The 27,681-nt window shown below is 52.4% G+C and overlaps 2 protein-coding genes across 4 annotated transcripts in view; one reads left to right on the plus strand and one right to left on the minus strand.

Annotated features, from left to right (window-relative positions):
• Nucleotides 1-7,373, plus strand: part of PTK2B (protein tyrosine kinase 2 beta) — a 56,974-nt gene extending 49,601 nt beyond the window's left edge. For both annotated transcript variants that reach the window (XM_045986849.1, XM_045986857.1), the window contains 7 exons: nt 1,231-1,377; nt 1,585-1,620; nt 2,019-2,043; nt 3,466-3,512; nt 4,225-4,362; nt 4,616-4,696; nt 6,261-7,373. In XM_045986849.1, coding sequence (XP_045842805.1) covers nt 1,231-1,377; nt 1,585-1,620; nt 2,019-2,043; nt 3,466-3,512; nt 4,225-4,362; nt 4,616-4,696; nt 6,261-6,476 — 690 coding nt within the window. In that variant the 3' untranslated portion in view covers nt 6,477-7,373. The remainder of the gene's footprint in view (nt 1-1,230; nt 1,378-1,584; nt 1,621-2,018; nt 2,044-3,465; nt 3,513-4,224; nt 4,363-4,615; nt 4,697-6,260) is intronic.
• A 1,584-nt stretch (nt 7,374-8,957) lies between these two features.
• On the minus strand, nt 8,958-26,742 carry CHRNA2 (cholinergic receptor nicotinic alpha 2 subunit). 2 transcript variants are annotated; one of them, XM_045997149.1, is made up of 7 exons: nt 26,380-26,742; nt 19,187-19,419; nt 18,341-18,492; nt 17,888-17,932; nt 14,240-14,349; nt 10,548-11,562; nt 8,958-9,417 (listed from the first exon to the last, which is right to left on the minus strand). In XM_045997149.1, exons 2-7 carry the CDS (start codon nt 19,257-19,259, stop codon nt 9,292-9,294), a joined length of 1,521 nt encoding a protein of 506 aa, XP_045853105.1. In that variant the 5' UTR covers nt 19,260-19,419; nt 26,380-26,742; the 3' UTR covers nt 8,958-9,291. The 2 variants fall into 2 exon arrangements, with proteins under 2 accessions (XP_045853105.1, XP_045853106.1); XM_045997150.1 differs by lacking the exons at nt 17,888-17,932; nt 18,341-18,492; nt 19,187-19,419; nt 26,380-26,742 and having other exon boundaries at nt 10,548-11,426; nt 14,240-14,819.
• Nucleotides 26,743-27,681: the final 939 nt, after the last annotated feature.

A 27,681-nucleotide genomic window follows, 5' to 3' on the forward strand; every position in this document is an offset into this window, starting at 1 on the left:
GTATTGTTAGAAATCGAGAGCCGTGATTGAAGCTCAGTGAGCACTAGGCAAAACAGCCCAATATAACTAATTTGGAACGGTGTTGTTATAGTCAAGTGTGTTTTAAAGGGTTTGGTGGGGAAAATCTTTTTTAGAGGCTTGGCAGAGATGATGGCTTGCTAAAGTAGAGAGAGAATAATTTTTAGCATTCTGTGCTAGTGACTTGTATGTAAAATGCCCATTTTAAAAGCAAGGATCTGAAGAGGCTGCTGGTCTGGATGTCACAGAAGGGTCCTGCCCCTGACAAAGGTCACCCAGGGCCATGCCATCAAAAGAATGACAACAGCACACTTGAGTCCAGGAGGCCAAGGTGATCGTGTGCGGCAGAAAAAAAAAGCCAGAGTTTGAAGGGACGAGCAGATACTGATATAAATGAACTCTGGGGAAGACTGAAGGGAAAGGAGGAGTAAGAAAACATGTAACACCTTCTGTTTCAGAACCCCCAGAGGAAACTCTAGCTCCAGAGCCCTTCAAATGAGTTAAAAGGAGGGTTAAGTTAAATAAAGCTAGGGAAGGCGAGTGTATACTGCACATCCATATGGCTTTAAATTTCATTCTTCACTCTGCTCTTAGCTTATGCATTTATTTTAGCCTTTGGTTCAATCACCGAAGCTCCTACTAGCTTAACAAAGAGTACGTTTTCATAAAAAGGCTCCATCACATGGGTGCGTGCTGTCGCCCCTTCCCTCAGCCTGCGTCCAGTCCCTCGGTGGACAGCTCTGCGGGATGGCACACCAAGAGACTAGAGGGAGCACCGCGCTCCTCAATGCTCCCAGACCCCCTGCCGCGGGGTTCCAGTGGCGATAAGCGCTCCAGGCTTTCCAGGGGGCTGGCTTTGCGTTTTTAAATGTATGAAGTGACCATAACGTGCCAACTGAGAAAATACTGTTGGGGCAGGAATTTGAAAATGAAATCGTAGGAGCAGATCCTGGAATGGCTTAAATACGATGCATGTTCAATTGCCATGCTCTCGGGTTTGACACGACACTGCCGCACAGCCACTTGCTCAGGGCTGGGAGACCCCGTAACCGTCTGCGTACAGGGCTGAGGATTTTGGAACAAACTTCGCGAGAAACCAAGCAGCCGTGGAGGCCGAGGCCCATGGCTCCTCATCCTCTTTAGAGGAGTGCCCCCCTGGGTGTGGGCCCTGGACTCATCGTGTCCTCTCCTCTCTCCCCGCGGTCCTCTCAGGAGGAGGACTTCATCCGACCCAGCAGCCGAGAGGAGGCCCAGCAGCTGTGGGAGGCGGAGAGGCTCAAGATGCGGCAGATTCTGGACAAGCAGCAGAAGCAGATGGTGGAAGATTACCAATGGCTGAGGCAGGAGGAGAAATCCTTGGTGAGCAGCCCTGAGCCGTTGGGTACCAGGGGACCTCACTCTGCGGCACTGCCCAGCACCGTGTGGTAAAAGTGCCTGAATGGGAGAGAGGTCCATAGCACTGTGTCCTCTTGTGTCCCCAGCTGATGAGAGGGAATGCTCTCCGGGCATCCTTAAGGTTTTCAGTTCTAGAATCCTAAGTATTTGCTTCGATTTCCTCCCCTGCAGGACCCCATGGTGTACATGAATGACAAGTCCCCGCTGGTGAGTCATCAAGAAAGACCTCTGCCTTAAAGTCAAGGCCTGGGAAGGCGTTGGAGACAGCGGGACCCCAGCGCTGGGCTCCCTGCCTGTCCATCCCTTCCCTTTTGGCCTCTCCCCCTGGAGCTCGACTTCTCTCTTTACTTTGAGCTCCACAAAGCTCTGCTCCTGGTTCCTGAGCTCCGGCTGGATCTCCAGCCATAGCACACGCCCTGTCTGCCACCGGGCCCTTCAGGCTCTGAGACGGGGCGGGGGGGGGGGGGGGGGGGGGGAGCACCGGCCCCCTGGCCCCCGACCTCTGAGTGCGAGTACGCAGCTGATGGTGTGGGGAACAGGTCAGGGTGGGGAGCGGGGTGCCTCCAGAGGTGGGCTGGTGACAAGTTCTCTTTCCTGCCTTCCAGACCCCAGAGAAGGAGGCCGGCTACAGTAAGTGTCTGCGCCCTCCCTTTTGGTGGGAGTTTGCTCTTGACCGCTCGTGCGGAGCCACCACGCATGCTCGCTGGTTGCCCACGGCAGAGGCTGCAGCGTCTGTTTGCCGTTTTCAGAAACTCTGTCTGTTCCAGTTCAGAGGGTGCAGGGAGGGCCCTTTTGGAAAAGGATAGCTACCCTCTGCTCCGTCTACCACCCCCGCCCTCTCCCTCCCTCCCCCTGTCTCTCTCATCTCTCCCCCTTGCCGGGTCCGCAGCCCTCGCCTCCGTGTTTCTCCTCTTGCCTTTGGAGACCTTGGTGGCTCTTCCTTCCTGTCCCCTCTCCCTCTGTTGAAGGCTGTCTGTGGGAGAGCGTAGCTCCACCCGCCTCTCCCAGCTGGTACCTGTCTTCCCTATGCCCGGGGGGATGGAGGAGAGAGGGCAGGCAGGGGCAGCTGAGACCACAGGGCCTTTCCAGAAACTGCTGCTAAAGGGGAGCAGGAAAAGCCAGCAGTGAGCCAGGCTCACCACCCTCCCTGTAGGGAGGGTGCTGCTGATGGTGTTGGCAATGCGGATGATGACAGTGATGACAAGGACAGCGACCAGTGACAGTGACAACAGTCACAGGAAACTGAACACTAGACAAGCATGGGCCCAAGTTGCTTGCAAATGTCAGCTCCAACCTCACGGCAACTTGATTGGGTAGATACAATGAACCATGTCCATTTTACAAAGAACGTGAAACTAAGGCACAGAAAGTTCAAGTAATTAATCCAAAGTCACACAGCTAGTAAAGAACAGAGCTGTGATTAGAGCCCAGGCCATCTGGTTCCAGGGTCCCTTCTGAGCGAACCCTGCTGTTTAACAGATGAAAAGGGTAGGCCAGGGAGTGTAAGTGAGCTGCTCCAGGTCATACGGCTGTCTGGTGGCAGAAGGTTAGAAAGTAGAACCAGTCTTCCGGCTTCCAGTCCCGCTCAGTCTTCCAGCAACTCCACAGGGCTTGCGCGTGCCTTTGCTTTTCAAAATGTGGAGTGAATAGAGTGGCTTCTCTGCTGTTTCACTTGCGGACCCCCAGATGCTCCAAGTGGACCATCAGCCCCCTTAGCTGCTCTGGCACTGGTGAAGTTCCTTCCCCAGGATGTCAAAGCCAGAGTTTGTGCTTGGGGCCTCGATGAACCCTGCAGAAGCTGGAGCACCTTCTGTAATCATCCCATCTCCACCGCAACTGTGGCTTTTTCTGTCTATCAGATGGACAGCAGTGCTTAACTGTGGGGGGGCCAGGGAGCCCAGAGGTTATTTTCCGGAAACACCTTCAACCTTAGTTTCCCTGGGCCTCCTGGTAGCTTAGGAGAGGGGATTGGCTTGGTTATCAGCCGGCAGGAAGGGAAGGGCCAGGGTGCCCAGACCTCCCCACCACACTCACTCTCCCTCCCCCTTGCAGCGGAGTTCACGGGCCCACCACAGAAGCCACCCCGGCTGGGCGCGCAGGTATGTGTTGGTGGGGCCAAAGCTGGTAATGACTCTGAACCAGGGATCCCCAAGACACAAGGCCAGGGGCTGTGAAGATTTCAGAGGCCCTCAGAAGTAATCCAGTCCAGCACCCACATTACATAGCTGAGGCCCAGAGAGAAATACCTTGTTTAAGGGCATATAGTGAATTCGTGAAAAAGCAAGGAGAAGCCCAGTCTCCTCATCTCCTGTGCCCCCTCCCTGACCTGGAGGAAAGCTCATGGACCCCGCCCTAGGAGCGGGAAGTGTGGACTCCCTTCCTGTCTCGGGCTGTCCCCTTGGCTTCCTGCACCCACACTGTTCTTGCAATAGCCTGAGACTAGGTGCTGGCTTTCCTTACTCTGGAACAGTGGTTGTGAGCCTGGGCTCCCATTAGAATCATCTGAGAAGCTTCGAAAACCGCCCGGCCCCCAAACCCAGGAACCCAGGTAATTGTCTCATTGGTCTGGTGTGAGACCAGCCACCAGTACCATTTCAAGGCTCCCTGGCTGACTTGTCTGAGAACCACTGCCCTGAAAGCAGAAGGGAGGGATGCACCCGCCCAGGACAAGGCATCATTATTTCAGAGAAGAGTCTTTTCAGATTGGGCTGGTGGCTGCGTTGCATCAGTAGTGTCTGCCCAAGAAAGAATCTCAGTGTCCCCCAGACTCACGACCCTCCCCTCTGGCCACTTGCTTTCCCCTCCCCCCAGTCCATCCAGCCCACAGCCAACCTGGACCGGACCGATGATCTGGTGTACCTCAATGTCATGGAGCTAGTGCGGGCCGTGCTGGACCTCAAGAACGAGCTCTGTCAGCTGCCTCCTGAGGGCTACGTGGTGGTGGTGAAGGTGACCGCCGTGGACAGGGCGCGTGGAGGCTGCCCCTTCTGGCCCCTGGGTGGGAGGAAGTGGCACTGGGCTCCCTTGTCCGCCCAGCAGGTGCCTTTCCCAGAAAGTCTCCCTTTCATGCAAAGTGGCCGGTGGGAATTTAGTGCCAGGGAAGTGAGGGGGGCAGCTGCCGTCCCAGGAGTGTTCCCCCCAGGGAAGCACAGCTTTCTCCGAAAGCAAGAGGTGATAGTACGCCCACCCTTCTCTCCCACAGAACGTGGGCCTGACCCTGCGGAAGCTCATTGGGAGTGTGGATGATCTCCTGCCGTCCTTGCCGTCATCCTCTCGGACAGAGGTGGGTGTATGTGTCCCAGACAGTGCTGTCCGCAGTCACTTCTGCCCTTTGCCTTCACCTGCGCCAGCCACGCTTCACACAGAACACTCAGGAGGACCACAGGGCGGCCTCCTTTCTGTCTCCCCAGCCTTCCGCACGTGGCTCTGCACGGCAGATCTGAGCGGGACCACGGGGAGGGCGGGGGAGCAGGGAGGGTGCAGAGCCGGTGCCCAGGAACCCAGCCAGCCTCCTAGGGGGAGTCTCCCCCTTTAAGTCTTAGACAGTTGCAGTGATTCCGTAATGCACGAGGGTGTGCAAGGGAGGACAGACCTTCCCTTTGCCTTTTCCCTTCCCATGACCCTTTCTCTAATCACCTGCCACACTAAGGCTAAGTGTGCTACAGTACTGGGGTCCTGCACTTTGCAGGTGTGATTAACTTAAGGATCCTGAGATAGGGCAATCGGACTATGCTGCATTATCCAAGTGGGTGCAATGAGGCCCAAGGGTCCTTGTAAGAGGGTGTCGGAAGCGGACATCCTTTAAGAGTCAGAGAAGGAGATGGAATGACAGAAGCAGAGGTTGGGATAACGTCACTGCTGGAAGGATCCACAAGCCAAGGAGAGCAGCAGCCTTTAGAAGCTGGAAAAGGCAGAGAACGGATTCTCCCCTCGAGCATAGGAGGAGCGTGGCCCAGCCATCCCCTTGACTTTAGCCCCATAGGACCCATTTCCAGCCTTCTGGCCTCCAGGAGCGGAAGAGACTAATCTATGTTGTTTTGAGCCACCCCACTGGTCCACGGGCTGTTACGGCAGCCATAGGAGACTCTGAACACAGTCAAAAGCTGAACACTAGCGTCTCGGAACATGGGTTGGTTGTCTGCCTGGGAAACCAGTCATGGGGCTCAGCAGAACCCACGCCCTCCCTCCAGGCTGTGTGAGCCACTGACTCCTAGCGACACAGCTCAGGGGACGGCCGCATCCCATCACTGTCCCCACAACATGTGAGTGTCAGAGACAGGACACAGGAGGGCTTGGGCATTTCCCAGCCTTCCTCTGGGTGGCAGTAGCAGCCCATAGAGGAGCCCCAGCGGGTGCTGTCCCTTCCCTGTTAGAGGTCCTCACCCTCCACGTGATGGCTCCATCGTTCCTTGCACTGGGGAGTATCTTGGGAGCTGAGTCTGTGCTCTTAGCAGTGTGCTATGCACTGGGATGTGGTGGTAACCCAAACCCTACGGCTCAAGCCACAGTCCCGGGTTCTTAGTTGAAGGTAGACAGCTAACTAATGAATAAGGACACCTGTCGCCCGACGTTCACTCTACCCTTGGGTCAGCAGGAGGGAGTACAGCAGTGAAGGGACGGTCTGTGGGGCTGCATCAGGTGGAGCTAGGATGGAGTGGGCTAGGGTCTGGGGCATCTGAACTTCTGTCTCCAGGCCACATGGGGCCTTGGATCAGACTTGTCCCCCAGAAAGCTTGTGACTGCCTCGGCCAAGCCCAAACAGGATACTTGCACGGCTTCCCCATTCTCCAAGCTTAAACGTCATCGCCGCTCAGGCTCCCAGCCTCTCAAGCATTCTTTGCTTACAGATCGAGGGGACCCAGAAACTGCTCAACAAGGACCTAGCAGAGCTCATCAATAAGATGCGCCTGGCCCAGCAAAACGCCGTGACCTCCCTGAGTGAGGAGTGCAAGCGGCAGATGCTCACGGCCTCCCACACTCTGGCCGTGGACGCCAAGAACCTGCTGGATGCAGTAGACCAGGCCAAAGTTCTGGCCAATCTGGCCCACCCACCCGCAGAGTGATGGAGGGTGGGCGCCACCTGCCTGCATCTTCTGCCCCTGCCTGTAGTGTTCCCTCCCCTGCCTCCCCCCCGGCCCCCCGCCTTGCCTTCGGTCATGTGGGTCTTCTGGGGGAAGGCTGTGGGGAGGCCTCCCCTTGCCACTTTGCACGACCCCCTCCCCCCACCCAACGCCAGACTGGGCTGCTCAGGCTGCAGCTGGACAGAGGGGACTCAGGGCTCTAGATGCCGGGGGGCGGGGCAGGGGTGTGTGACCAAGAGGGCTCAGAGGGAGCCCTGCTGCGGCTGGCCACTCCCTCCTCACACCCACCTGCTCCGCTGTGGTCACACTGGTGCCCCTATTGGTCACGATGGCTTTCTGCAAGGACATGGCAGGCCTATTGGAGCCAAGCTACTCCTTCCTCTTCCGCCCACGGAGGTCTCCGGATGGACCGAGGGGCTGGGGAGGGGCCTTCCTTTGGAGTTGGGCGGCTGGCGAGATGAGGGATGGGCCTGGCTTTCTTGTACAGTGTATATTGGAATTTATTTAATGTGAGTGTGTTCTGGACTAACAGCCGTGTGCCCCCTCCGAGGGGGGGCCTGGGACCCAGTCCAGGAACAAGCTATTGGGAGTCTGGGCACAAGGCGCTGTGTGGTCTACACGCCAAGCTTTGGGGGGGAAAGGGGGAGATGAGGCCAAAACAGGGCTCGGACCACAATCTGCTCTCTTCCCTGTGCCCTTTCTCTCTTCCCTGACTTGGCCCCTTCCTTCTCTCCCTCTTTTCTTACTTCTCCTTGTTTCCCCCACCCCCACCCCGCTTTCCCGTCGGCCCCACCCCTCCCTTGTGTTTGTGCAAAACACTCTTCTACCTTCTTTCTATTTGACTTGTGGATGAATTAAAATTGTACCATTTGCTTTGTGGTTTGGTTGTTTTGTTCGCTTGACCTGCTCTTTGGAGGGAGGGTGACGTTGACCTTGGGCCACTGCCCTGGAAGAAATTGATTGTGCTCTGTTGGGCACAGGTCAAGAGCCGACGCCAGGCTAGAGCACGGAAGGGTGCGTGGTGACACTGGGGGCTGTAGGGTAAGGTGTGGGCTCCAGGCTCTTCACCCCTGCGCCCAACCCAAGGGTGACTTTCCAGTGGGGACCCAGAGACCCCCTCTTGTGCCGCGTGAGGAACACCGATGGCACTCTCCCAGCTGGTGTGGGAGCCACTGGAGTGCAGGGGGCTTTAATGGTCCTGGGAATGCTGAGGAGGGGTCCCGCAGCTGAATGAGCACCAGCCTTAGCTTTATTTCATCTTTTTACTCACATGCAAGGTGGGTGGGAGATGGAACAGCATGAAGGAACAACACTGCACCAGGAGATGGGGTCTGGGAGAGCCAGGATGGACCAGAAAGGAGGCTGGGAAGCTGCCCCTGTAGGAGTCGGGGGAGACGGAAACCAGATGGGCCGCTGAGCAGGGGAGTCTTGGGAAGAACTGAGTAGGGGCCTGGCCTGGGTGTTGCACGTTTTCTTTGTGTTTGTCAAGGAGAGGTGAGTGGAGTACCCCAAAGGCCCAAAGAAACCAGAAGTTCACCCCACTCGTCTTCCTATCTGTGATCCGCACACCATCCAGAGAGCCAGTGTCCGCTTCTGTTAGTGGCTGAGGTTCTGCTCTCTGAGGGCTGGATAGGCAGGGTGAGGCCTGACCCGGGGGCAGGAGCTCCCCCAGGCTCTGGCATGTGCCTGCTGGCTGTGGATTGCTGGATTCTGAGGTGTGAGGATTCCCGGGCTGCCCAGAGAGTCTCAGAAGCCACTGCTTTAGGAAGGACTGGGAGGCCAGGCTGGGAAGGGAAGCCGTCCCGCAGCTTCTGTATTTCCACAGCAGTCGAGGTGCAAAGCAACCCAGCTCATCCACTTCGGTCACTCCGAGCCAAAGTCCTGCGGGCTGGCCATCACTTGCCCCGTGAGTGGGTGGAGGAGCAAGCTGCAAGCTTGAGTCAAGGATGGCCCAGGACACCTTCCTGGTTTGTCAACGTGCATTCAAGGACAGATGGCAGGGACCGCAGAGTGGCCAGACCTCTTGGGACCAGCTAGTGCGGAGCCCGTTTTCTGCGGGAAGGTGAGGGGGTGTGCTACAGGTGAGGGAAAGCAAGGGGTTCAAATGAGCTTCTAGGCAGGTGGGATGACCCAGCTACTTGCATCCAGCCACACATTCCTCTGCCACCCAAAAGGTCTGACCTGTACCTTTTACCCCACTGGGGCCCTGCTTCCCCCTTTCCTTCTAGAGAGGGTCAACCAACTTTAGACCTGCAGGATCAGACTCAAGATACCCGAACCTGCCTTTCCAACCTCCTCCCACGGCTCCCACACTGGAGCTCCATCTCAGCCTGCCTGTTCTAGACACCTCGGGCTCATCCTTGAGTCCAAAATGCTGTTCACAGTCCTTCCACCCCCTGAAGCACCCTCTCCTCTCTTCCCCATGCACCCATCCCTGGAGGTCTGTGCATCTGCCCCCTGGATTGCCCCTCGTGGTCCTTCTGTTACTCAGCATCTTCAGGGCTCCTGCAGGAGAAACTTACATGGTTTCACATTGTCATCACCTTCTGCAGAGCAAATTCCTCACTTGCTAGTTGCCCAGCATCCAAAACCGGGCTCTGCGCCCGGCAGATTCTCGGCACATAGTACAATAAGGTCAGTGAATTGACCCAAGGAGTCTTCGATGATGGGGCCAGTGTAGGGACTCCACAGAGAGGCGCTTGTAGTCGGCTGGCCTTGAACCCGAAGCTGTACTAGAGGGGAAGTGCTTAAAGATGGTCAGCAGGGTCACCTTCGGGTCCAAGCAAGGGACAGGAGATCAGATCATTCCAGCCAGGAACGGAGGCAGAAAGAGTCCAACCGTCCCCAGGAAGCAGACGACGATAAACAACCAGAGGAATATCCTATCAATGACCATGGCCACATACTTCCAGTCTTCCTTGACCTGCACGTGGAAATGAGCTCACTGTGACAGAGGCCAGGCCTTGGGAGAGGGGACGTGTCCCACCCAGGCACAGCCTCTGCACGGATGACACCGGGGGCAGCCGTGGCCTCACCGAGACCTGGGGAACCTAAGGTGGTCTCAATACCCAACCAAGCCTCTCCTAGTGATCCCTGCCCTATCCCACTCCTATGACGTGACCCAGAGCCTTTCCATAGACTCTCAAATTTCAGATAAGGGAGGCCAGATGTTCTAGAACCACCAAAGGGCATGGACCTTCCGGGGGGGGGGGGCGCAGTGATTTAAACTCAATCCCTGGCAGTTACAAAATGGGGGAGACTGTGCCCCCCACCACAGATTGCCTCTCCCCCACCCCACCCCCAACCCCCCACCCACTGCAGGAGGTGGAACCATGGAAGTAGGTGAGGATAGGTGTGGCCCTGGGGAAATCTGGGCCGGTCAAGGGGCAGGGCTTTGTGGAATTTGGCCTCGTGGCCCAAGCAAACAGGCGGGGATTCCTCCTGCTCGCTGGTGAGATAAGGATTAATTTTTCCTAACCACTCAACACCGCCACCCACAGACCTTCCATCCTTCCCTAGGTTGGTAAGAAGAAGTCCGTGATCCCGAGCGGTGCCTGCTGACCTACCTGCTAATGCTGGGCTTGACAGGGGCTGGGGCGGGGAGCCCACCAGGTATAAACAAGGTTCCTCAGGCTTTGTGGGTGAATAGTGACTTCTACAAAATGCCCAGAGCCCATAAACGAATAGAATCGGGAGGAAACCATCAGGACAAAGAAGGAAGGCTGAGGATGCAGCAGGCTAGCTGACTTGGTTTATCGTCTGGTGATACTCCCTTTGCTTCCCTCTGTCCCCTTCCCCCAGCACCTATAGGGTGACTGCCAAGAATGGCATGGGGAATTTCAGCCTCTGAGATTCCTCCCTCTCTAGCTTGTTATTAGCTGGGGTGTTCTTGGCTGCTGTTCTGCCACCTGCCAGCTAGACGTCCTTTATCACAGTTTAGTCTAGACTCCTGAGGGCCACAACAGAGGGAAACGGGCCCCCATGGAGTGGTCTAAACACCTTGGGATGAGGGACAGCCACCCAGAGGAAGAGCCCCTCTCCCAGCCAACTCACCGAAGAGTCAGCATCCTCAGATCGCAGGTGATCGGCGATATAACGCACACCTTCCAGCGCCTTCTGTATGCGAGGTGACAGCAGAAGCCCACCCTGCTGCCACCGGGAGTCTGCCTTGGGACCCAAAGCCCCTTGGTGCCGACCACTGTGGCCGCAGAGGACACCCAGGCAGGGCAAGGACTGGGCTGCCCACACCCATCTTTCTTCCTCCTCTTCCTCCTCTTCCCTCTCATCCGCATCCACGTTGGTCTCCAGCCAGCGGTAAGAGGAGCTGGGCTTCAGATCTGGGGGGTCCTGGGGCTCCAAGAAGGGCAGGGGCCGGCTCATTAGCAGCCACCGGGGCACACAGCCCAGAAAGGCCACCCGCACCCAGTGGGGCATCGTGTGGGTGCTGGGGGAGCGGTGGTGGACATTGAGGACAAAGACCGTGATGACAATGGAGAGCGTGACGAAGATCATGGTGAAGAGCAGATACTCGCCGATGAGCGGGATGACCAGGGAGGTGGAGGGGATGATGTCGGTGATGAGCAGGAGGAAGACGGTGAGCGAGAGCAGCACGGAGATGCAGAGCGTGATCTTCTCGCCACAGTCTGAGGGCAGGTAGAAGACGAGCACGGTGAGGCAGGAGAGGAGCAGGCAGGGGACGATGAGGTTGATGGTGTAGAAGAGCGGCAGGCGCCGGATGACGAAGTAGTAGGTGATGTCGGGGTAGATCTCTGCGCAGCAGTCGTACTTCTTGGTGTTGTAGGTGCCAGTGGCGTTGATGATGGCCCACTCTCCGCTCTCCCAGTAGTCCTTCAGGTCCACTGTCTGCTCCATCTGCTCCAGGTCGATCTTGGCCTTGTCGTAGGTCCAGGAGCCAAACTTCATCTTGCAGTTCTGCTGGTCGAAGGGGAAGAAGGTGACGTCGATGCTGCAGGAGCTCTTGTAGATGGCGGGGGGCACCCAGTGCACGGTGCCCGTGGAGAAGACGTGGGCCTTGGTCATGTGGGTCACCGCAAACTCCCCATCTGCACTGGGGAGAGGAGAGGAGCTGGGGGGCCCGGCTCAGCCCACCTGCCAGGGCCAGGCACCCGAATAACAAAGCCGGACCCGGCTCAGTTGTCCCGATCTGTGCAAGTGCAGGAGGCTCTCCCAGCACACCCACGCTCAGAGCTACCTGAGTTGTCTTTCAAACACTATCCTTTCAATGACAAAAGCAGGAGTTTTGAAGAATATAGGAAAAGAGCAAGAATTTTAGAAACAACCGCTATTAACATTCTGATGTTTTATATATATATATATGTCATATATATTTGATTGCCATGCACATCATATATATAATTTTCTACATATTTATAAACACATGGGACAGATAGTCGTAAGGCCTGTTTGTGCTCACTTAATATTTTTGGGTGATTATTTATATTTTCTCCCCACAGCAGATGGGGAGCAAGGCCCTCGTCTAGGGCCTGAGATCCTTAGCTCCTGGCTCAGAAGAGACCTAACACCTTTGCTGGTGAAGGAAGCAAGCTCCTCGGCTCCGTCTGTGTACTGGGCGTTTCTGCACCAGCCTCATCGGGTAGGGCCTCTACATGAGCTGTGGGAGATGGAATGTGAGGCACAGGCCTGCCCTTAAGGAACCACAAGGAACCACAAGGAAATGACATGCAGCCCAAAACACCTATAACCCAAGGGAGTGGCAACAGCACCCCAAGGCAGCCCCCTTGGGGTGGGGCAGGGTAGGGGCGGACATCCCTCCTGGCTAGAGTGAGCAGGCTCACCCTTAAAGTTGCCAGTGGGATGGGTGGAGAGCTGGCATGGAGAGCACACTGGTGGAGCAACGGCAGGGAATAAGGAACAGAGGAGGGGAGAGACAAAAAGTGTGTGCTCAGGCTGGGGGTGGCAGGGGGAGGGGGCAGGGCATAGGAAAGGGTGGTGGGAGATGACATTGTGGCATCATGGGGCTAGGCATCCAAGGGCCCACCAGGGCTCTGGAAAAACTGGGGGAATAGTGACCATTCGCTGGGACTTCCTGAGAGCCTGTGTCCCTGATTCCCCCCAGGTGGGATGGTGCTGTGGGCTCTGGGCCCTAGTGTTCAAGGAGCCTTCCTTCTCCCTCCAATTCCTTAAAGTCAAGGGAACCAGAGGAATACACGGAAAGACAGACTTCTTTTCTATGGAAAAGTGCCAGATTAGGGATTGGAAAACGGGAAACTCAGAAGGTTGGAAACAGGAACTTTGACAAACAGGAACGGATCAGGCCAAAGTTTAACCTTTTTATTGTCACCACACAGATCTACCACTAGATGGCGACATGTGCCCCATTTGGAGGAAAGAAAGGGGCAATTTCTTTGATCCTCCTATTTAACCTGGAGTGGAATGTCTGGATGAAGGAGACCCTTCTTTAAATGTCTGCAAGAATTTGGTTTGGACTTTTGTCCTAGCCAAAGAATCTCCTGTTATTATCAAGGAACACTGGTCGAAGCTTTATTGACGGTCCAAACTTCAGGTTGTATCTGATGATAGGACTTTGGTCCTGACTTTCCTGCCAGGTGCAAAGGGAGCAGAACTAGAAGGATCTTGGGTGCTGGCTCGGAGTTATGGCTCCGCATAAAGATATGCAGGAAGGGGTCCGCGAGTCCAGTGACAGCTGCCAACACCAGGCACCTGCAGCTAGACCTTCTGGTAATCCGTGCTGTTCTGTGTGTTTATGGACGCAGCTCAGGAAAAAAGGGCTTTGGGTCTGACCAGGACTGGGCTGTATAAAGGAATCATTGTCATGACTTTCTCCGAAGACACCAAAACTCAAAAATGGGTCTGTCTCCCTTTATTTTTTTGTTTAAAGATAGTTCTTCCAAATTCAGGTCAAATGAATTAGAAAACCTAGACTGCATGTGTATCTTGGCAGCACAACTTCCAACAACATTGAAAATGCTGTCTTGTGCTCACAGTTTCCAAAGGACTGGGGCTGGGGTGGAGGAGTTATGGACATACAGTCCATATCTTCCAAAATTATTTGACCACACAACTGTTTTTCGTATCTGCTCGTAGATACACCGTCAGACAAGCATAACATCAAATACCTTTTAGGTTTTGCTTTCTAAGTGAGATTACCTGACACGAAACAGACAAATGAAAGACTAGGTCTCTCTATCGTTTTTTTTTTTTTAATTGTGTTGTTGGTGTTCACTGGGACTCTCTTTCGACTCCCCTGCCTTTTATCAATGTCTCATCATTGTGCTCAAAGATGGCTCTTTTTTTGGTCCTGAATGCAAGACAACTATAAATAATGTGAGTTTTACAAAATTCCCATGCCAAGTGAGTTCGCCCCTTGAGGGTGCTCCCTGGGGATGCTGCTTAACGGTTCAACAATACCACCATCCCGCAAAACGCCCACCCCTTGGCATTGCTTTCATAGTCTACACCACCCGATTTTTCAAATACCACTTCATGTGAGCAAATCCGTGTTCCATACACACAGCACCATGTGCTAATTTACACTGGGGGCTCAGTAAGTTTTGGTGGACGAGTGAGAGAACAAAATGGAAGAAACTAAGGAATCAAGAGGAAAGGAGGAGGGGTGAGGATGAGTGAGAGGATGAGTTGAGAAGGAGGCAAGGAAGCTGAGACACAAGGGGGGACCCCCACGTCCAACCCAGCCAGGCTTTATGATACCCGCCCTTCCCAGGAGCCTCCACCCGGCTTCCTACTTGTTGTAGAGGACAATGTCAGGGATCCAGATCATCTCCGAAGGGACCCGGAGGGATGTGATGTTGCCGAAATCAGCCGGGTTCCAGTGCAGCTTGTAGTCGTTCCACTCCTATATGTGGGGAAGGAAGTCCCGTCACCTGGCACCGCCTGGCTTCGGGAGCACCACCCCCCACCAAGGGCCTCCCCATACCCACAGAGGAGAAAGGGCCGTGAGGCCAGGACAGGGCTCGGAGCTGGGAATAGGGAGTCCAGTCTGGGATAACCAACCCTGTTTTGCCCCAGCTCTGGTACTCAAAGTCCTGGGAACACCTGGACAATAGGTCCCGCTAGTCCCGCCTCCAGTCCTCCTTCTGCCCCCCTAGTGGGATGACGCTGGAGACCCACCTCACTCATTTGTAGGAACAATGTTTTTTAATGCCTCACCATTTACAAAGGATTAGTACACCCTCCATCTCAGAAGGGACTTTATGGGAGAGCTGGGGAGGGGGTGCTGGGCAGGCCGGAGTAGTTCCCATTTGAACAGGTAAGGAAACTGAGGACCACAGAAGTGAAAACACCCAGCTGGGGTTATGTGGTTGAGACCGGGGAGTCCAGACCGGGAAGTCCACAGTGACTGATAAACTGTGTTCCAGAGCGCCCCCCTGCCTTGGGAGACCCAGCAGGAAGGGGAGGCTCTGGGCCCCAGTCTTGGTTCCAGTAGCAGGTCCAAATGAATTTCCTCCCCAAAACCAGGATAGTATTATTCACTCTCTGAAGTGTTCCTTCTCGGCATCATCACAAGTGGTGATCAATGTGGATTTGCCTACATATTTATTTAAAGCTTCTGTAAGTTCTACCAGCCAGGCACAACAGCTGATTCACTCTGGCTCCCTAGCACCAAGCCCCGGGGAAATGCTCAGGAAACAAGCCCCAGGGAAATGCTCAGGAAACGGTGTAGCTCATCAGTGAAAACAATGCCTCCTCCCTCTAAAGCTGTCTGGTTCTAGTTCCGGGACAGAGGGCTTCCCATCTCCCTTCTGGACCTGAAAGAAACAACCAACCCAACAGATAATGACTGGGGTTGACCCACAAGTCTGTCTTTGCCTCCAAGGGACTTTTCATAATTAAAATAATAGCTACTAGCATTTATATAGCTAGTTTTGTTATAGGCCCTTCAGATGGTTCTTTCCAATCTTCACAACAACCCTCTGGATAAGGATGAAGAGAGTCAAGTGTGGAGGGTACGCTGCTAATAAGTGGCAGCACGGTACTTGAATCCTGGCCTCGCCAACTCCAAGCCTGCCCTCATTCCAGGGGCCATTTTGCTTTTGCACATCTTCACTAAAATAGTGCCGCAATGCACCCTTGAATAGGATTCCACGATGGAAGCCTTTTCCCTTCCAAGGATAGTTGTGTGACGTTTACACAAAGCATCAACCTGGTACGGGTCCAGGAAGGAGTAAAGGGAAATAGCATTTTCAGGAAGCAGATGCATGCGAGGAAGACCACTGGTCTAGCTCAGTGGTGTGGTTCCCAAACTCCAAGCACTCAAGTCCCAGGTTCATAATGTTTGCCAATATACCTGTGCTGTCTGTATTATCATGTACTCAGTTTTTTCCTTCAAATTTGTTCATTAATTTTAAGATCACCTGAATTTTGAAATTTTACATCAGGGACTTCACTAGAAAATCAAAAGCATTTGGAAATATCCACTAAAATATAAATGTAAGATGATTACAAAAGGATCAGCAAGGCAAGTAAAACCATGTCACGGAACACTGCTCTTGGTACCCAGACCAGGTTTGGGGAGACACTGGCCCAGCAGTGGTATTGACCGCTCACCTGTAGGGGGAGGCTTAGGTGCGCAGAGGACCCCAACTTGCAAAATAAGGAAGGTTTAAAAATTTGTAAAATTGTCAGGACTTCTCAGGACATTGACGAACAATTTTGAAAGGGATTGGGCCTCATCATTATATTCCCTTTTCCCAAGTCCGTCATCTCTCAAGCTTTCAGGCTTCAACCAACATTTGGAGGGCCTCTGTACCCATGGGTTATAGTAATTGACAATTAGTTGCCCATGCAGGCAATGGAGGACACTATCCGCATTTAACAGATGAGGAACTAAGACTCTGATAGGCTGAATAACTTGCAGAACATCACAGGTTAGTCAGAGGGGCTGCTGGTTGGCCTGACTCCAGCTCTCACGCTCCTTCCTCTGCTCTCCATCCCAGCCCTTGAAGCCAAGGACACCAGCCCCGGGGGGTGGGGGACAGGATAGCAACCTATCCCAGAGCTGGTCCCTGCACTGCAGAACAGTGTGGCTTCTCAAGTCCCTTACCGCTCTGGGCCTCAGTTTGCAAATCTGTAAAGATGAGCCGTGTGACCCCCTGGCAGCTGCAGGGTGAGCAGTTGTCAGAGCGATGGGCTCCATGGCCCTCTCCTAAGCATTCAACTATAAACTCCATGGCCAGTATACAGCCCTGGGGTCATGCAAAGCAAGGCGTTCATTCAAAAGACTCAAGATAGTGATGACAATCCCAGTTTCTATTGCCGTGGTTTTCTGAGTGCCAGCCTCTGAGATAGGAGATGGTCAGGTTTCTAGCGGGGCAGGAAGAGGAAGTCGCGGGGGGAAGAAGAATGAGTCCTCTTTCTCATTTTCTCCCACCCGTCTACGTTTCTGGGCCTGGGGAGGGGCTGGGCAGAATGTGAACAAGGTCAAGTGGAAAAGAATATATTCAGCCTCTAATAAAGCCTGTGCCCCCATGAGCTGCCCCCGAGAATGGTACATCAAAAAGGGCCACACATTCTTTGCCAGGAGTGATGCTGGGCCAGTTTTCAGACCTTAAGAAACCAGCAGCTTAATTTCCTATCTCTTGGGACTCTTGATCTGGGGTCTCTGAGCTTCCAGGTGAGGCAACCAACTCCCCTGCTGGAGAAAGACACTGAGTATGCCTGAAGAGGGTGAAGGGCCCAAGTGGGCCCAGCTTCCAGAACCTTCCAGAGCCTTCCAGACATCCCCACTAAGGAATGGACATAAGTGACACTATCTTAGACCCTCCAGAGCAGACCAGCCACAGGTTAAATAGCACCAAGTAACACCAGTAGTTGCCATGCAAAGCGAAAGAAAAGGCCCAAACTCCTCGCCATAAAACTGTGAGATAGGATAAACTGCCACTTTACGCCATTATGTGTTGGTTTGTTAAGCATCATAGACATGGAACACCCAGCATTCTCCTGCAGAAGGAGCCTGGGGTTCCGAGTTGAACACAACTGGGGCCCCCCTTTTCTAGCTGAACTGCACTCTGCTTCAGGCTTTCCTTAGCTATAAAGTGGGCAGAATGAAAACTTCCCTGGGTTTTCAGTGACTACTCAGAATGAGCTGATCCGCAAACAATGGCCGGCATGCAGGAAACGCCTACCCCCAGAAAGGGGATGCCTAGGATCTTGTAGGTTACCTTCATGGGTGCCAGACTCAGAGTCTCAGGGCACACCCCCTACCAAAAGCCATCGGCAATCAGCCAGCTTTGGGAACGTTCCAAATGACAACTCTCCTCTGAAACGTGAAACATGAATTCAGAATCCCTCTGTTTGTGAGACAGTCCTGGGAGGGTCTGGGGTCCATGGGTTCCCACCACGACTCTTGCCTCAACCAGGGAAGCGGTTCTCACCTGCTTTAGCCAGACGTTGGTGGTCATCATTTGGTTCTTCTCATCCTGCCCAGTGGAAAGAGTAAGAACAATAGAGAGATGGAGCCAGACCCCCAAAACAGGGTGGAGTGGGATGGGCTGATGCAGATCCCCTATACCCCAGAAGGACCTCTCACATGACACCCCCCCCAAGCCCAGCCCAACCCTCCACCCCCTCCTGACCCTGCCATCCTATATATCCTTCAGGAGCACATGGGCCCCTTGGGTCCTCTGGGTTTGTGTTGAGTGGAACAAACAGGGCACCCAGACAACCCATTGCTGTGGATCTGCACCCTCTCAGGAGGGTCTCCAGGGCTGGCACAGTGGGACGGAGAAGGGCTGGAGCTGGGAAGGAGGGGAGAAAGGACTCCAGGAAAGGGACCTGTGGTCTGGGGGCTGATCCCAAGGGGGAGAAGCATGGGGGGACAGGCGCACCACATCGATGAGCTGGGCAATCGACAGCCCAAAGCGCACGATCACCACATCTGAGGTGTTGGGCACTGGCCGTGCCCAGCGGTTGTAGCCCCTGAAGAGGTGTTTGAAGAGGCGGTCCTCAGCTTGGGTAGGGGAGGCTCTCTGTGCCGACCCTGTGGATGGGAAGGAAGACAGGGGTCTCCGGGAGTCCATGGTGGTGAGTACCTGGGTCCCTCTCCCGTCAAATCAAAGCCACTCAATCTCAGTTTCCTCATCTGTAAAATGGGGATGCTATCCAGAACCTGTCTATCTCTAAACACTGCTGAGGATTAAATATAACAGTATCTAGTGGAGCTGAACAAAGCAAGTGAGGCATGCTTGGAGCTCACGAAATGGCGCTTACTCTGTGACTGTTAGGTAAGAAGGCAGGGGGAAATGCTGGAGAGGGAGGCAGAGGAGTGGGGAGGACCCAACCTGGAGACAAGATGCAGCCTTGAACTCAGGAGCCCCAAGGGACAGCAGTATGGCGGAGACACCTGGTCCATGTGGGGTGAGCAGAGGGAGAAGGGCTTCACGTGTCCCAGTGAGCCCTTCACTTCCATCCACTTGCCAACAGACTTCTGGCTAATGCTAACCACAAAATCCTCTGCCACTTCAGGTGTCTCTCGCATTTTTGCTGAAGCTGGAGAGGTTCAAGGCCACATGCTCAGAGCTGTGATTGCCCGGCCACCTTCCCACGGTGCAACGAGCTGCTCGGAAGTCCCCCATGGCTTTGGCAGCTGCTGTGAGGTCCCTGCAGGAGATTCCCCCATGCTGCCTGAGAGCCCCCAGGTGTGACGTGATGTCCTTGTGACGACACCCACTCACCTGCCGGGATCAGAAGGAGCCACCACAAACCCAGCTTTGTCATGGACAGGACCGCAGAGTGGGAGGGGCCCATGACTTCCGAGGATGGGTCTGGCTTCCCCTGGACATCAGAAGGAGGGCAGACAGGGCTGCACTGGGGCTTGAGGCTCAGACCCTCTTCCCCAGGGAGAGTTCCCGGTGCTAACACGGCAGAGCTCCCGCTGGATTCCACATGGCCCCTCTCACTGTGGAACCTGAGCAAGCCAGAGAAAGGGTCTTAGGGTCCTGCCTCCTTGACACACACGTGCTTTTGTTCCTCATGCTTTATAGAGCTGAGAAAGGCAAGCAAACAGGCCTCCCGGGAGTAGAGGGCTTGGGGCTCAATGAGGAGCTAACATCTCCCTCTTCCTCTGACCTGACCTGCTAGACAGAGGAAGGTGCAAAGGAAGGTGCAAATGGAGTCCCCATCGTTCTGGCCTGGGTGCGGTATCTCTGAAACGGAGATGATCTTACGACCGAGGGTGGTCAATGGAAGAATTCAGGTGCTGTTTATAGCAGCCCAAATTTGAAAGCAGCCAAATGCTGGTCAGCTGATGAACACACACGTGACAGATGGGCACGTTCATAGGATGGAAGTCCAAGTCATGAAAAGGAACATAGTGCCGACACCGGCTACGATGTGGACCAACCTTGAAAACCTGCCAAGTGCAAGACTCCAGACGCACAAAACTACACGTTGTGAGATTCGATGTGTATGAAATACCCAGAGTAGCTAAATCTGTGGGCTCAGAGGGCAGATGAACTGTTGTTGGGGGGGGGGGATGGGGAAGGGAGAAGAGGGAGTGATTGCTAATGGTAGAGGGTTTCTTTTGGGGGGGGGATCAAAATGTTCTGCCGTGATGTAGTGGTGTTGGTGGGACAATTCAGCAAACATACTAAAACTCACCAAAACGTACATTTTTCAAAGGACGACTTTTATGGTAATGTGAACTGTCTCTCAAAAGAGCTGTCATTAACAAGATAAATAGGCATCATCTGGATTAGTAAAATAAGTAAGTAAGTAAATAAATAAATGGCCAACTCTCTTTAGTCTCTAGGGACAATGATGAAGGCCAGAACATGGATAGGTAGGGTTCCAGTGGCAAGAAGGACAGTGATGTGGAACATGGGAGGGGAGGGTTGAATGTTCCGTAGCAGAGAGAGCTGGAGAAAAGGGCGGTGCCCTCACGGGTGCGATCTGTGCTCTTACGAAAGAGATCCCAGAGTGCTCCCTCTCCCCTTCCACCACGTGAGGACGTGGCAAGAAAGCATTGTCCATGAACCAGGAAGCAGGCTCCTATCAGACACCGAATCTGCCAGCACCTTGGACTTGGACGTTCCAGCCTCCAAAACTGTAAGAATAAATGTCTGTTGTTTACAAGCCCCCCAGTCTCGGTGCTTTCATTACAGCAGGCCCCATGGACTAAGACAACCAAATTGCTCTTTTCCCATCTTCTGTTCTGTGTATATACAGATCACCTGTGTTATCTCCAGGTGCAGAAATTATAGGCAATTTTTCCTCTTCTTTTTTTTTTTTAATTTTATTTATTTATTTGTCAGAGAGAGAGAGAGAGAGAGCACAAGCAGGGAGAGCAGCAGGCAGAGAGAGAAGCAGGCTCGCTGCAGAGCAGGGAGCCCCATGTGGGACTCAATCCCAGGACCCTCAGATCATGACCTGAGCTGCAGGCAGATGCTTAACTGACTGAGCCACCCTGACGTCCCAATTTTTCTTCTTTTTCATACTTCGCCATATTTTCCAAATCTCCTACCATACGTACCCACTGGGTATTTTATGTGCCCTCCCTGTATCTCATGGTGGGGGGTGGGGAAGCAACTCTCATCCCCAAAGTATGTGTAGATTTAAGACTCCATTTCTCTAGCACTGGGTGTTGTATGTAAGTGATGAATCACTAAATTCTACCCCCAAAGCCATTATTGCACTGTTAACTAGCTAAAATTTAAATTAAAAAATTTCTTTAAAAGACTCCATTCCTCCAACTGAGTGGAGCGCAAGTCATCAAAATCATCTGTGAAAAATGTGGAAGCAACCCACATGTCCGTCTTTGGACAGATGGATAAATGAATGTGTTGTATACATATAGCGAAGTATTATTTAGCCTTAAAAAGTGAAAAAAAATTCTGACACATCTACGGATGTGGATGAAACTTGAAGACTTTATGCTAGGTGAAAGAGGCCAAACACCAAAGGACAAATCTTGTGTGATTCACTTATTTGATTACTGGAGTAGTCCAATTGATAGATCCAGGATAGTGGCTGCCAGAGGCTGGGAAGAGGCGGGGAGGAGAGCTAGTGTTTAATGGGAGCAGAGTTTCAGTCGGGGAAGATGCAAAGCTCTGGAGACGGGTCATGGTTGCACAGCGAAGGGAATGTTATCAATGTCACTGAACTGTGTACTTAAAAATAGTTAAAACAGGGGCGCCTGGGTGGCTCAGTCATTAAGCATCCATCTTCAGTTCAGGTCGTGGTCCCAGGGTCCTGGGATTAAGCCCTGAATAGGGCTCCCTGCTCAGCGGGAAGCCTGCTTCTCCCTCTCCCACTCCCCCTGCTTGTGTTCCCTCTCTCACTGTGTGTGTCTCTGTCTGTTAAATAAATAAAATCTTAAAAAAAAATAGTTAGGGGCACCTGGGTGGCTCAGTGGGTTAAGCCGCTGCCTTCGGCTCAGGTCATGATCTCAGGGTCCTGGGATCGAGCCCCACATTGGGTTCTCTACTCAGCAGGGAGCCTGCATCCCCCTCTCTCTCTGCCTGCCTCTCTACTTGTGATCTCTCTCTCTCTCTCTCTATCAAATAAATAAATAAAACCTTAAAAAAATAGTTAAAACAGTAATTATACATATTTTGCCACAGTAAAAAAAAATACTTGGGGAAGAAAAACAGGTAATAAATACTCAAAACTCACCCCAAAAAAGAGTCAGCTATGTTCATGGGAATCACCTCAGGGCTGAGATAAAAAAGAGAACAGGAAACAGATCCTAGCACTGAACTGCCCCCATGGGCTCGGAAGTGAAAGGTCCCCCAATAATGGGTCCGTGATTAAAGGAGCGGGACTGATACAAAGTGAAGGTCAAGCAAAGCTTTATTTTGCACCAAGCACCAAGAATCAAACCGAACATTTAGGGCCGCGCCTCTTACAGAGAGGGCCACCTCTCTCTGCTTCACAGACTAGCTTTTAAGGGCAAAGGCCATGTGGTTGGGCTGGCCAATGAAATTGTAACACACAGAGAAAGCTACACAGTCATGCTAGGTCACACATAAGTGACCAATTGAATTACAATTTACCCTAGTAGACATTTGAACTAGCCTATCACCTTGGTCAGAATTGGCGCCCAAATGGCGGGGGGGGGGGGGGGGGGGGGGGGGGGGGGGGCATACACCTTGGTAGCTAGGGAGACAGTATGCGCCCCCACTGATTGGATGTCTCCACCTGGTCTGACCCACCCTTGTATTTGGGCTTTGTTACCTGGGACTAGTTTCCTGGGCTTGTTTTAAAGTAAGTCCCCTGGGGGAAAGGGATCAGGGACAGTTTAAGTTTTACTGTATTGTGGGAGGCCGCGATATGGCTTGAGACGAGGACCAAACCAGGCCCTGCCTTGTGTCTCCTTTAAAGTCTGAATAGCCTAACAAAAGGTTTAGGATGGAAAAGTTGAGTAGCACTGAGAAAGGGTCTGTGCTATGTGTTGTGCGCTCGCCTACGCGATTTCCCACATGTTTACTTGTTAAATGAGAGCAATTTGGTTGGGGTCATAAATTCATAGCTGGTCCTTGCTGTTCCAGCACAGCTTATGAATCACTCTCAGGTTTGTTGTTACTTCTTGTATGTTTTGAGTTACTTTGGAGTCAGTGCAGCTGGTGAAGGAATTATCTGAAGACAGAGAGCACTGGCCTTGGAGAGTCTGCATTTAGACCGTGAGAAGTAGATAATGGGGAAGTCTGGAGGGTTTTTTGTGCATGTAGTAAGTTCTTTTGTAATCAGTTAAAAATAGTTATTGTTGGCTATATAATACCTTGCTGCCTTGAATAAACTCGGCATTTGGTGGAAATCATCCCCTATGCTCCTCTTGCCCCCATCTCTTTGTCTCTTTAATTTTTTTTTCACCATCCTCTTACCGTCGCGCTTCCTGGTCGATTTGTCATGCGGGCCGTGGCACTGTATAAACAACAAAATGACTGTTTAATCCAAGATGGAATCGCTCTGGCTAAATAGGCCCTTACAGGAAGTTGAGACGACAGTTGACGGGGGCTTGGGAAAAGAAGCAGAGGTCACTACTGTGAGCTCCTTGTGGATGAGAAGCTGTGTCTCATTCACCTGTTATCTCAGCCCCAAGTACAGACCTTAAAACAGGGGTTTGCTTTGCGGGTTCTAGGTACGTAAGATCACCCATGAGTGGTGCCCAGGAGTGGAAGAGGGTTCTGGAAGAATGTATGAGGGAGACCCAGGCTCATGGCTTAGTTAAAGGAGCAAGATGACATTGAACACTTTTTCCATAATCTGATTATTTATTCTTTTCTTTCCTCATTCATCTTTCCACTGCCTCTTCCATGATGGAGACAACAATGTGCCGGACATTAAGGATGAAGAATTGAGAATGTGTGGCCTTGAGGGGGACACAGTAGAGAAGAAAGGAAAGAAGAAAACTTCTGGAATCTCATCTGCTCACCCACCCCTGCTGTAAGTCATGACTTTACTCATTTCATCCCATTGGTTTCAACGCCATGCAGAGAGACCCCAAGTTCCCGGAAGTCCCTTCTGGACTCTTTCCAACTGCTCACACTGGGAAGCTGTTCCTTGAGTCAAAGGTTGTGTAAGCACCCAAGAGCCGCTTGAGTTGAGTTGGGTTGAAGACCCTGGTGTTGCCAGCAGAGAGGAATTTCATCAATCCCCAGGGGAAACTGCGGAAAAGGTTTGTTTGTGTTTGTTTGTTTGCTTTTCCTTCTACACTCATTCAAAACCTTTTCTGGTTCCTTTTCTCTTTCATTCTCTGCCCGGGATGCTTTGGGATTCTCACGTGTCCCACGCCTCCCTAACTGACCTGGAATGTCAGTGACAAATTATTACGACACTGTCTCCACCATCTAGAAGTTTCATTTGCTTGTTAAAATGAAGGGGAGCTAGAAAACTGAATTGTTCCTCTCCACCAGGACATATCTGTGAAGATTCACGGCTTTGTTTTTGGTTGGGGTGAGAGAACAGGACAGGCAAGCATAGGGAACGAAGATGCCAGGGTCCCCTGTGATGTTAACACCTAGATCTTTCTAAGAACAACTTGCACGTGTGCGATTTTAAGGTTTAGAAGGCACTTTCACACCTTTGACCTCATTGGAGCCTCATATCACCCCAGGAGGGTAAGGGGAAGAGATTTTATTATCTCTTTTGTATAAATAAAGGAAATAGTGACGTTCAAAAAAGATTTGCTCAGGGATGTATAGTTCAAAAGCGGTAATAGTCGGGATTCAGACTCAGGTCTTCAGCTTCTAAACTATAATCTGGTAAAGTGCTACCCAGTGCCACTGGCAACTGCCACTGGGCAACTTATGCCCATACTTAGATCTACAGATCCTTGCACTGTTGACTGTCACTGCTGAGCCACTGTCAGGACTGAGGTCGAGGGCAGGAAGGTGGTGAGAAGGCAAAGGTATCCCACCCCACACCCATGTTTGCCTGGATCTAGGGTTCTGAGAATTTCCTCTATATGCAGACCTACTCACTCCTCCTTCCAACCCATATCATGGTCACAAATCCCAAGGCTATGTATGATCTGTTCCACCTTTCAACAAAGTGCACTAAATAAAAGATTTTCTTTCCCTATTAGTGACAAGAGGAGAAAAAGAAACAGAAATCCAAGCATGCTGAAATTACATGATATAAAAACCAATCGGAGATATGTCAGACCCTCTGGAAAAATGCGCAAATAAAAGTCAATCGATCCTAGAGGATACAATCCTACAAGGTGCCTCAAATTTGCATCCTTTGTAATTAGCCCATGAAGATAATTTCAGTACTTTGTCACTGGAAACCAAAGGAGAAATTATCCCAGTTAATTGACAGTAATTAGAGATACCTTCTGCCTAAGAAAGATATTAAAAGAGAAAGAACCCTGGAACCTTTGATCTTTTAAGTGGCTGGATTGGCAGATTTGGGGGAGGGGATGCCTGTGGTGTGACTCTCTGTAAAGTGGGTCTGGGTGAATGGGACGCAAGGGAAATCTACCCAAAAGACACTGCGTATGCAAAAGGCTCAGACACCAACATCCCCACTATTGTTGTTGATGCAATCAAATTACCAGACCACCCACCCACCCCTACCCCGACCTCCTGAGTCCAGGTCCCCTGAAGTCAAAGGAATTTGACCTCTTCGTCCAAGTTCCTACTGCAGCTGACTTTCGGCTTCCCACCCACCAGGTCCCATTCTAGTCTTTTCACAAACATCACCTTCTCCAGGAAGCCCGCTTAGACCCCACCAGCTCCTCTCTGCCATCCAGCACCCCGTCCCCCCACATGAGAGTCCCAGCTCTCTCCCCTCTGTCAATACCCCAACAAAGGCCCCTTGATTAGAGGAAATGATGCTGTTTCTTCTTCCAAATAATTTCATGCCAGGGGCTTAGGGGGAAAAGGCCATATTTCTAGCTTGTGTATCTGCTCTGCTCCATACCCTGATCAACCACAGAAGCCTAACATCTCAAGGTCAGGTAGAATCTTAAAGGTCATCTGGATTAGCACATCAGCCTGTGTAGGAAACCTCGCTGACAAATTCCAGCCTCAGAAAAACCCCAGCAATGAAGCACTTGCTACTTTTGCAAGTCAGTGAGTACCACTGATGTCTGTTAGTCTTTACTGCAAGATACAGAATGTTTACTTCATGAGTAAATAAAGGAAGGAATAGTACATAGAAGCAGATTTGATACAGTAACACCACTAACCCCTGAGACTGAGCTACCCCAGTAGAAGGGGTTGACTGTCACTGGGCTGTGAACTGCCCTCTGAGGGATAACCGGAAGATGAAAATTCTTCTAGAAGCAGGTGACTTCCAGCATTCTGACATGCTCCCCTCCCAAAGTACCTGGAAGCCACTCATCCGCTAGTATCCCCCTGGACCCCACCCCCACAATGCCCTACCCCACATTCCCCGCTGCAAGCTTTGGGGGCACCTTTCTTACCGGTGGTGACAGAAGAAGAAAGGCCTTTGAGAGAACACAGAACCAGCCTGGCTTGGAAGTCCCGGTCAGCTGACAAAAGTCCCCCCCAAATGGAAGGGCAGGTGCAAAGCAGAGCAGGGCAACTTCATTTTATGGTCACACTGATGTGGAACAGGACCCACATTGGCAGACGAGGGCGACCTGACTCTGAGGGTCAAGCTGGCTTCCTGGGGAGGGCTGGGTAAGTTCTGCAGGCTGGTCAGTTTGCCTGGGCTTCCTGCTCTGGCGGCTGGAGAGGGAGAGGCTCCCTGCAGGTGCTAACGGGGGAGGGCGTCACGGAAAGCCCGGCACAAAGGCTTCTGCAGGTAAAAGCCAAAGCCAGTCCACAGGAGGGACTGCTGACTCGGCCAGCACACAGACTCATGTTCTCATTCTCTCTCTCTCTCTCCCCCTGTCTAACACACACACACATCTTCTCTGGAGGGAAGAAGGAGGAGCCTGTACTATTCAGCCTGTGTCCAGTGGGGACAGATAACAGATTTGCTCTTCTCTGTCCAGTACTTAAGATGCGTCTCTCTTTGCTCGGAAGGACCCTGTGCCCCGGGATCACTGCTGGACCCCCTGACCTGACAGATGGGGGGATCTCCTGTGTCCTGGGCCTGGAGGTCAAGAAAGCAGCATAACTGCCAGTGGAATAGGAAGGAGGATAGAGCCCTCAGCAAGCCAGCCTATAGATCTCTCCTTCCCCTTATCCTCTGGAGGAGAACCCGTCTCCCCCCGCCGGCTGTCTGCAGGACGCCCCGCTCACTCGTGCCCCTGCCTGGTTTGGCTGCAGCTTGCCTGTCCCTTCCTCAATCTCCTTGCCAGTGACTTTGCCTTCAGTTCCCAGAGAAGCAAGGTCATCCTCCAAATCATACACAGACCCGTTGCCTCCTTCTCTGATCAGGAGTCGTGTTCTTCCTCCCCTTCCTTCCCGCGCAGGGAAGCTTGGCCCCTGTGATTTTGATGGAATCCCCATCTATTAAATATCCCCAGGCTTTCTCCTATCTTCACCACTTCTCCTGCTGGATCCTTTCCCTCAGCCCATAAATAAGCTCATCCTCCATCCTAAAAACACCCTTCGAGGTCTGCCTCCCATTCAAGTTACTTGTTCTCTCATTCGTCTCCCTTATTGTTAAAAGCAAAGGCCCCTAAATAACCATGAGGATTTGATTTCTGATTTTCTCCTTAAAAGCTGTGTGGGTTTTTTTGCACAGTGAAGCAAACCATCAACAAAATGAAAAGGTAACCTACTGAATGAGAGAAGATATTTACAAATGATAT

This window comes from Meles meles, chromosome 2, assembly GCF_922984935.1.
Source record: "Meles meles chromosome 2, mMelMel3.1 paternal haplotype, whole genome shotgun sequence".
In the NCBI taxonomy this organism is placed as follows: Eukaryota; Metazoa; Chordata; class Mammalia; order Carnivora; family Mustelidae; genus Meles; species Meles meles.

Excerpts from the sequence above, each read along its gene's own strand:
- CHRNA2 (XM_045997149.1), bottom strand. The coding sequence starts at position 19,259 with ATGGGCCCCTCCCACTCTGCGGTCCTGTCCATGACAAAGCTGGGTTTG. Across the intron at positions 11,563-14,239 it reads GACATTGTCCTCTACAACAA|TGCAGATGGGGAGTTTGCGG; the intron begins GTAGGAAGCCGG and ends TCCTCTCCCCAG. Across the intron at positions 9,418-10,547 it reads CTGAGGATGCTGACTCTTCG|GTCAAGGAAGACTGGAAGTA; the intron begins GTGAGTTGGCTG and ends TTCCACGTGCAG.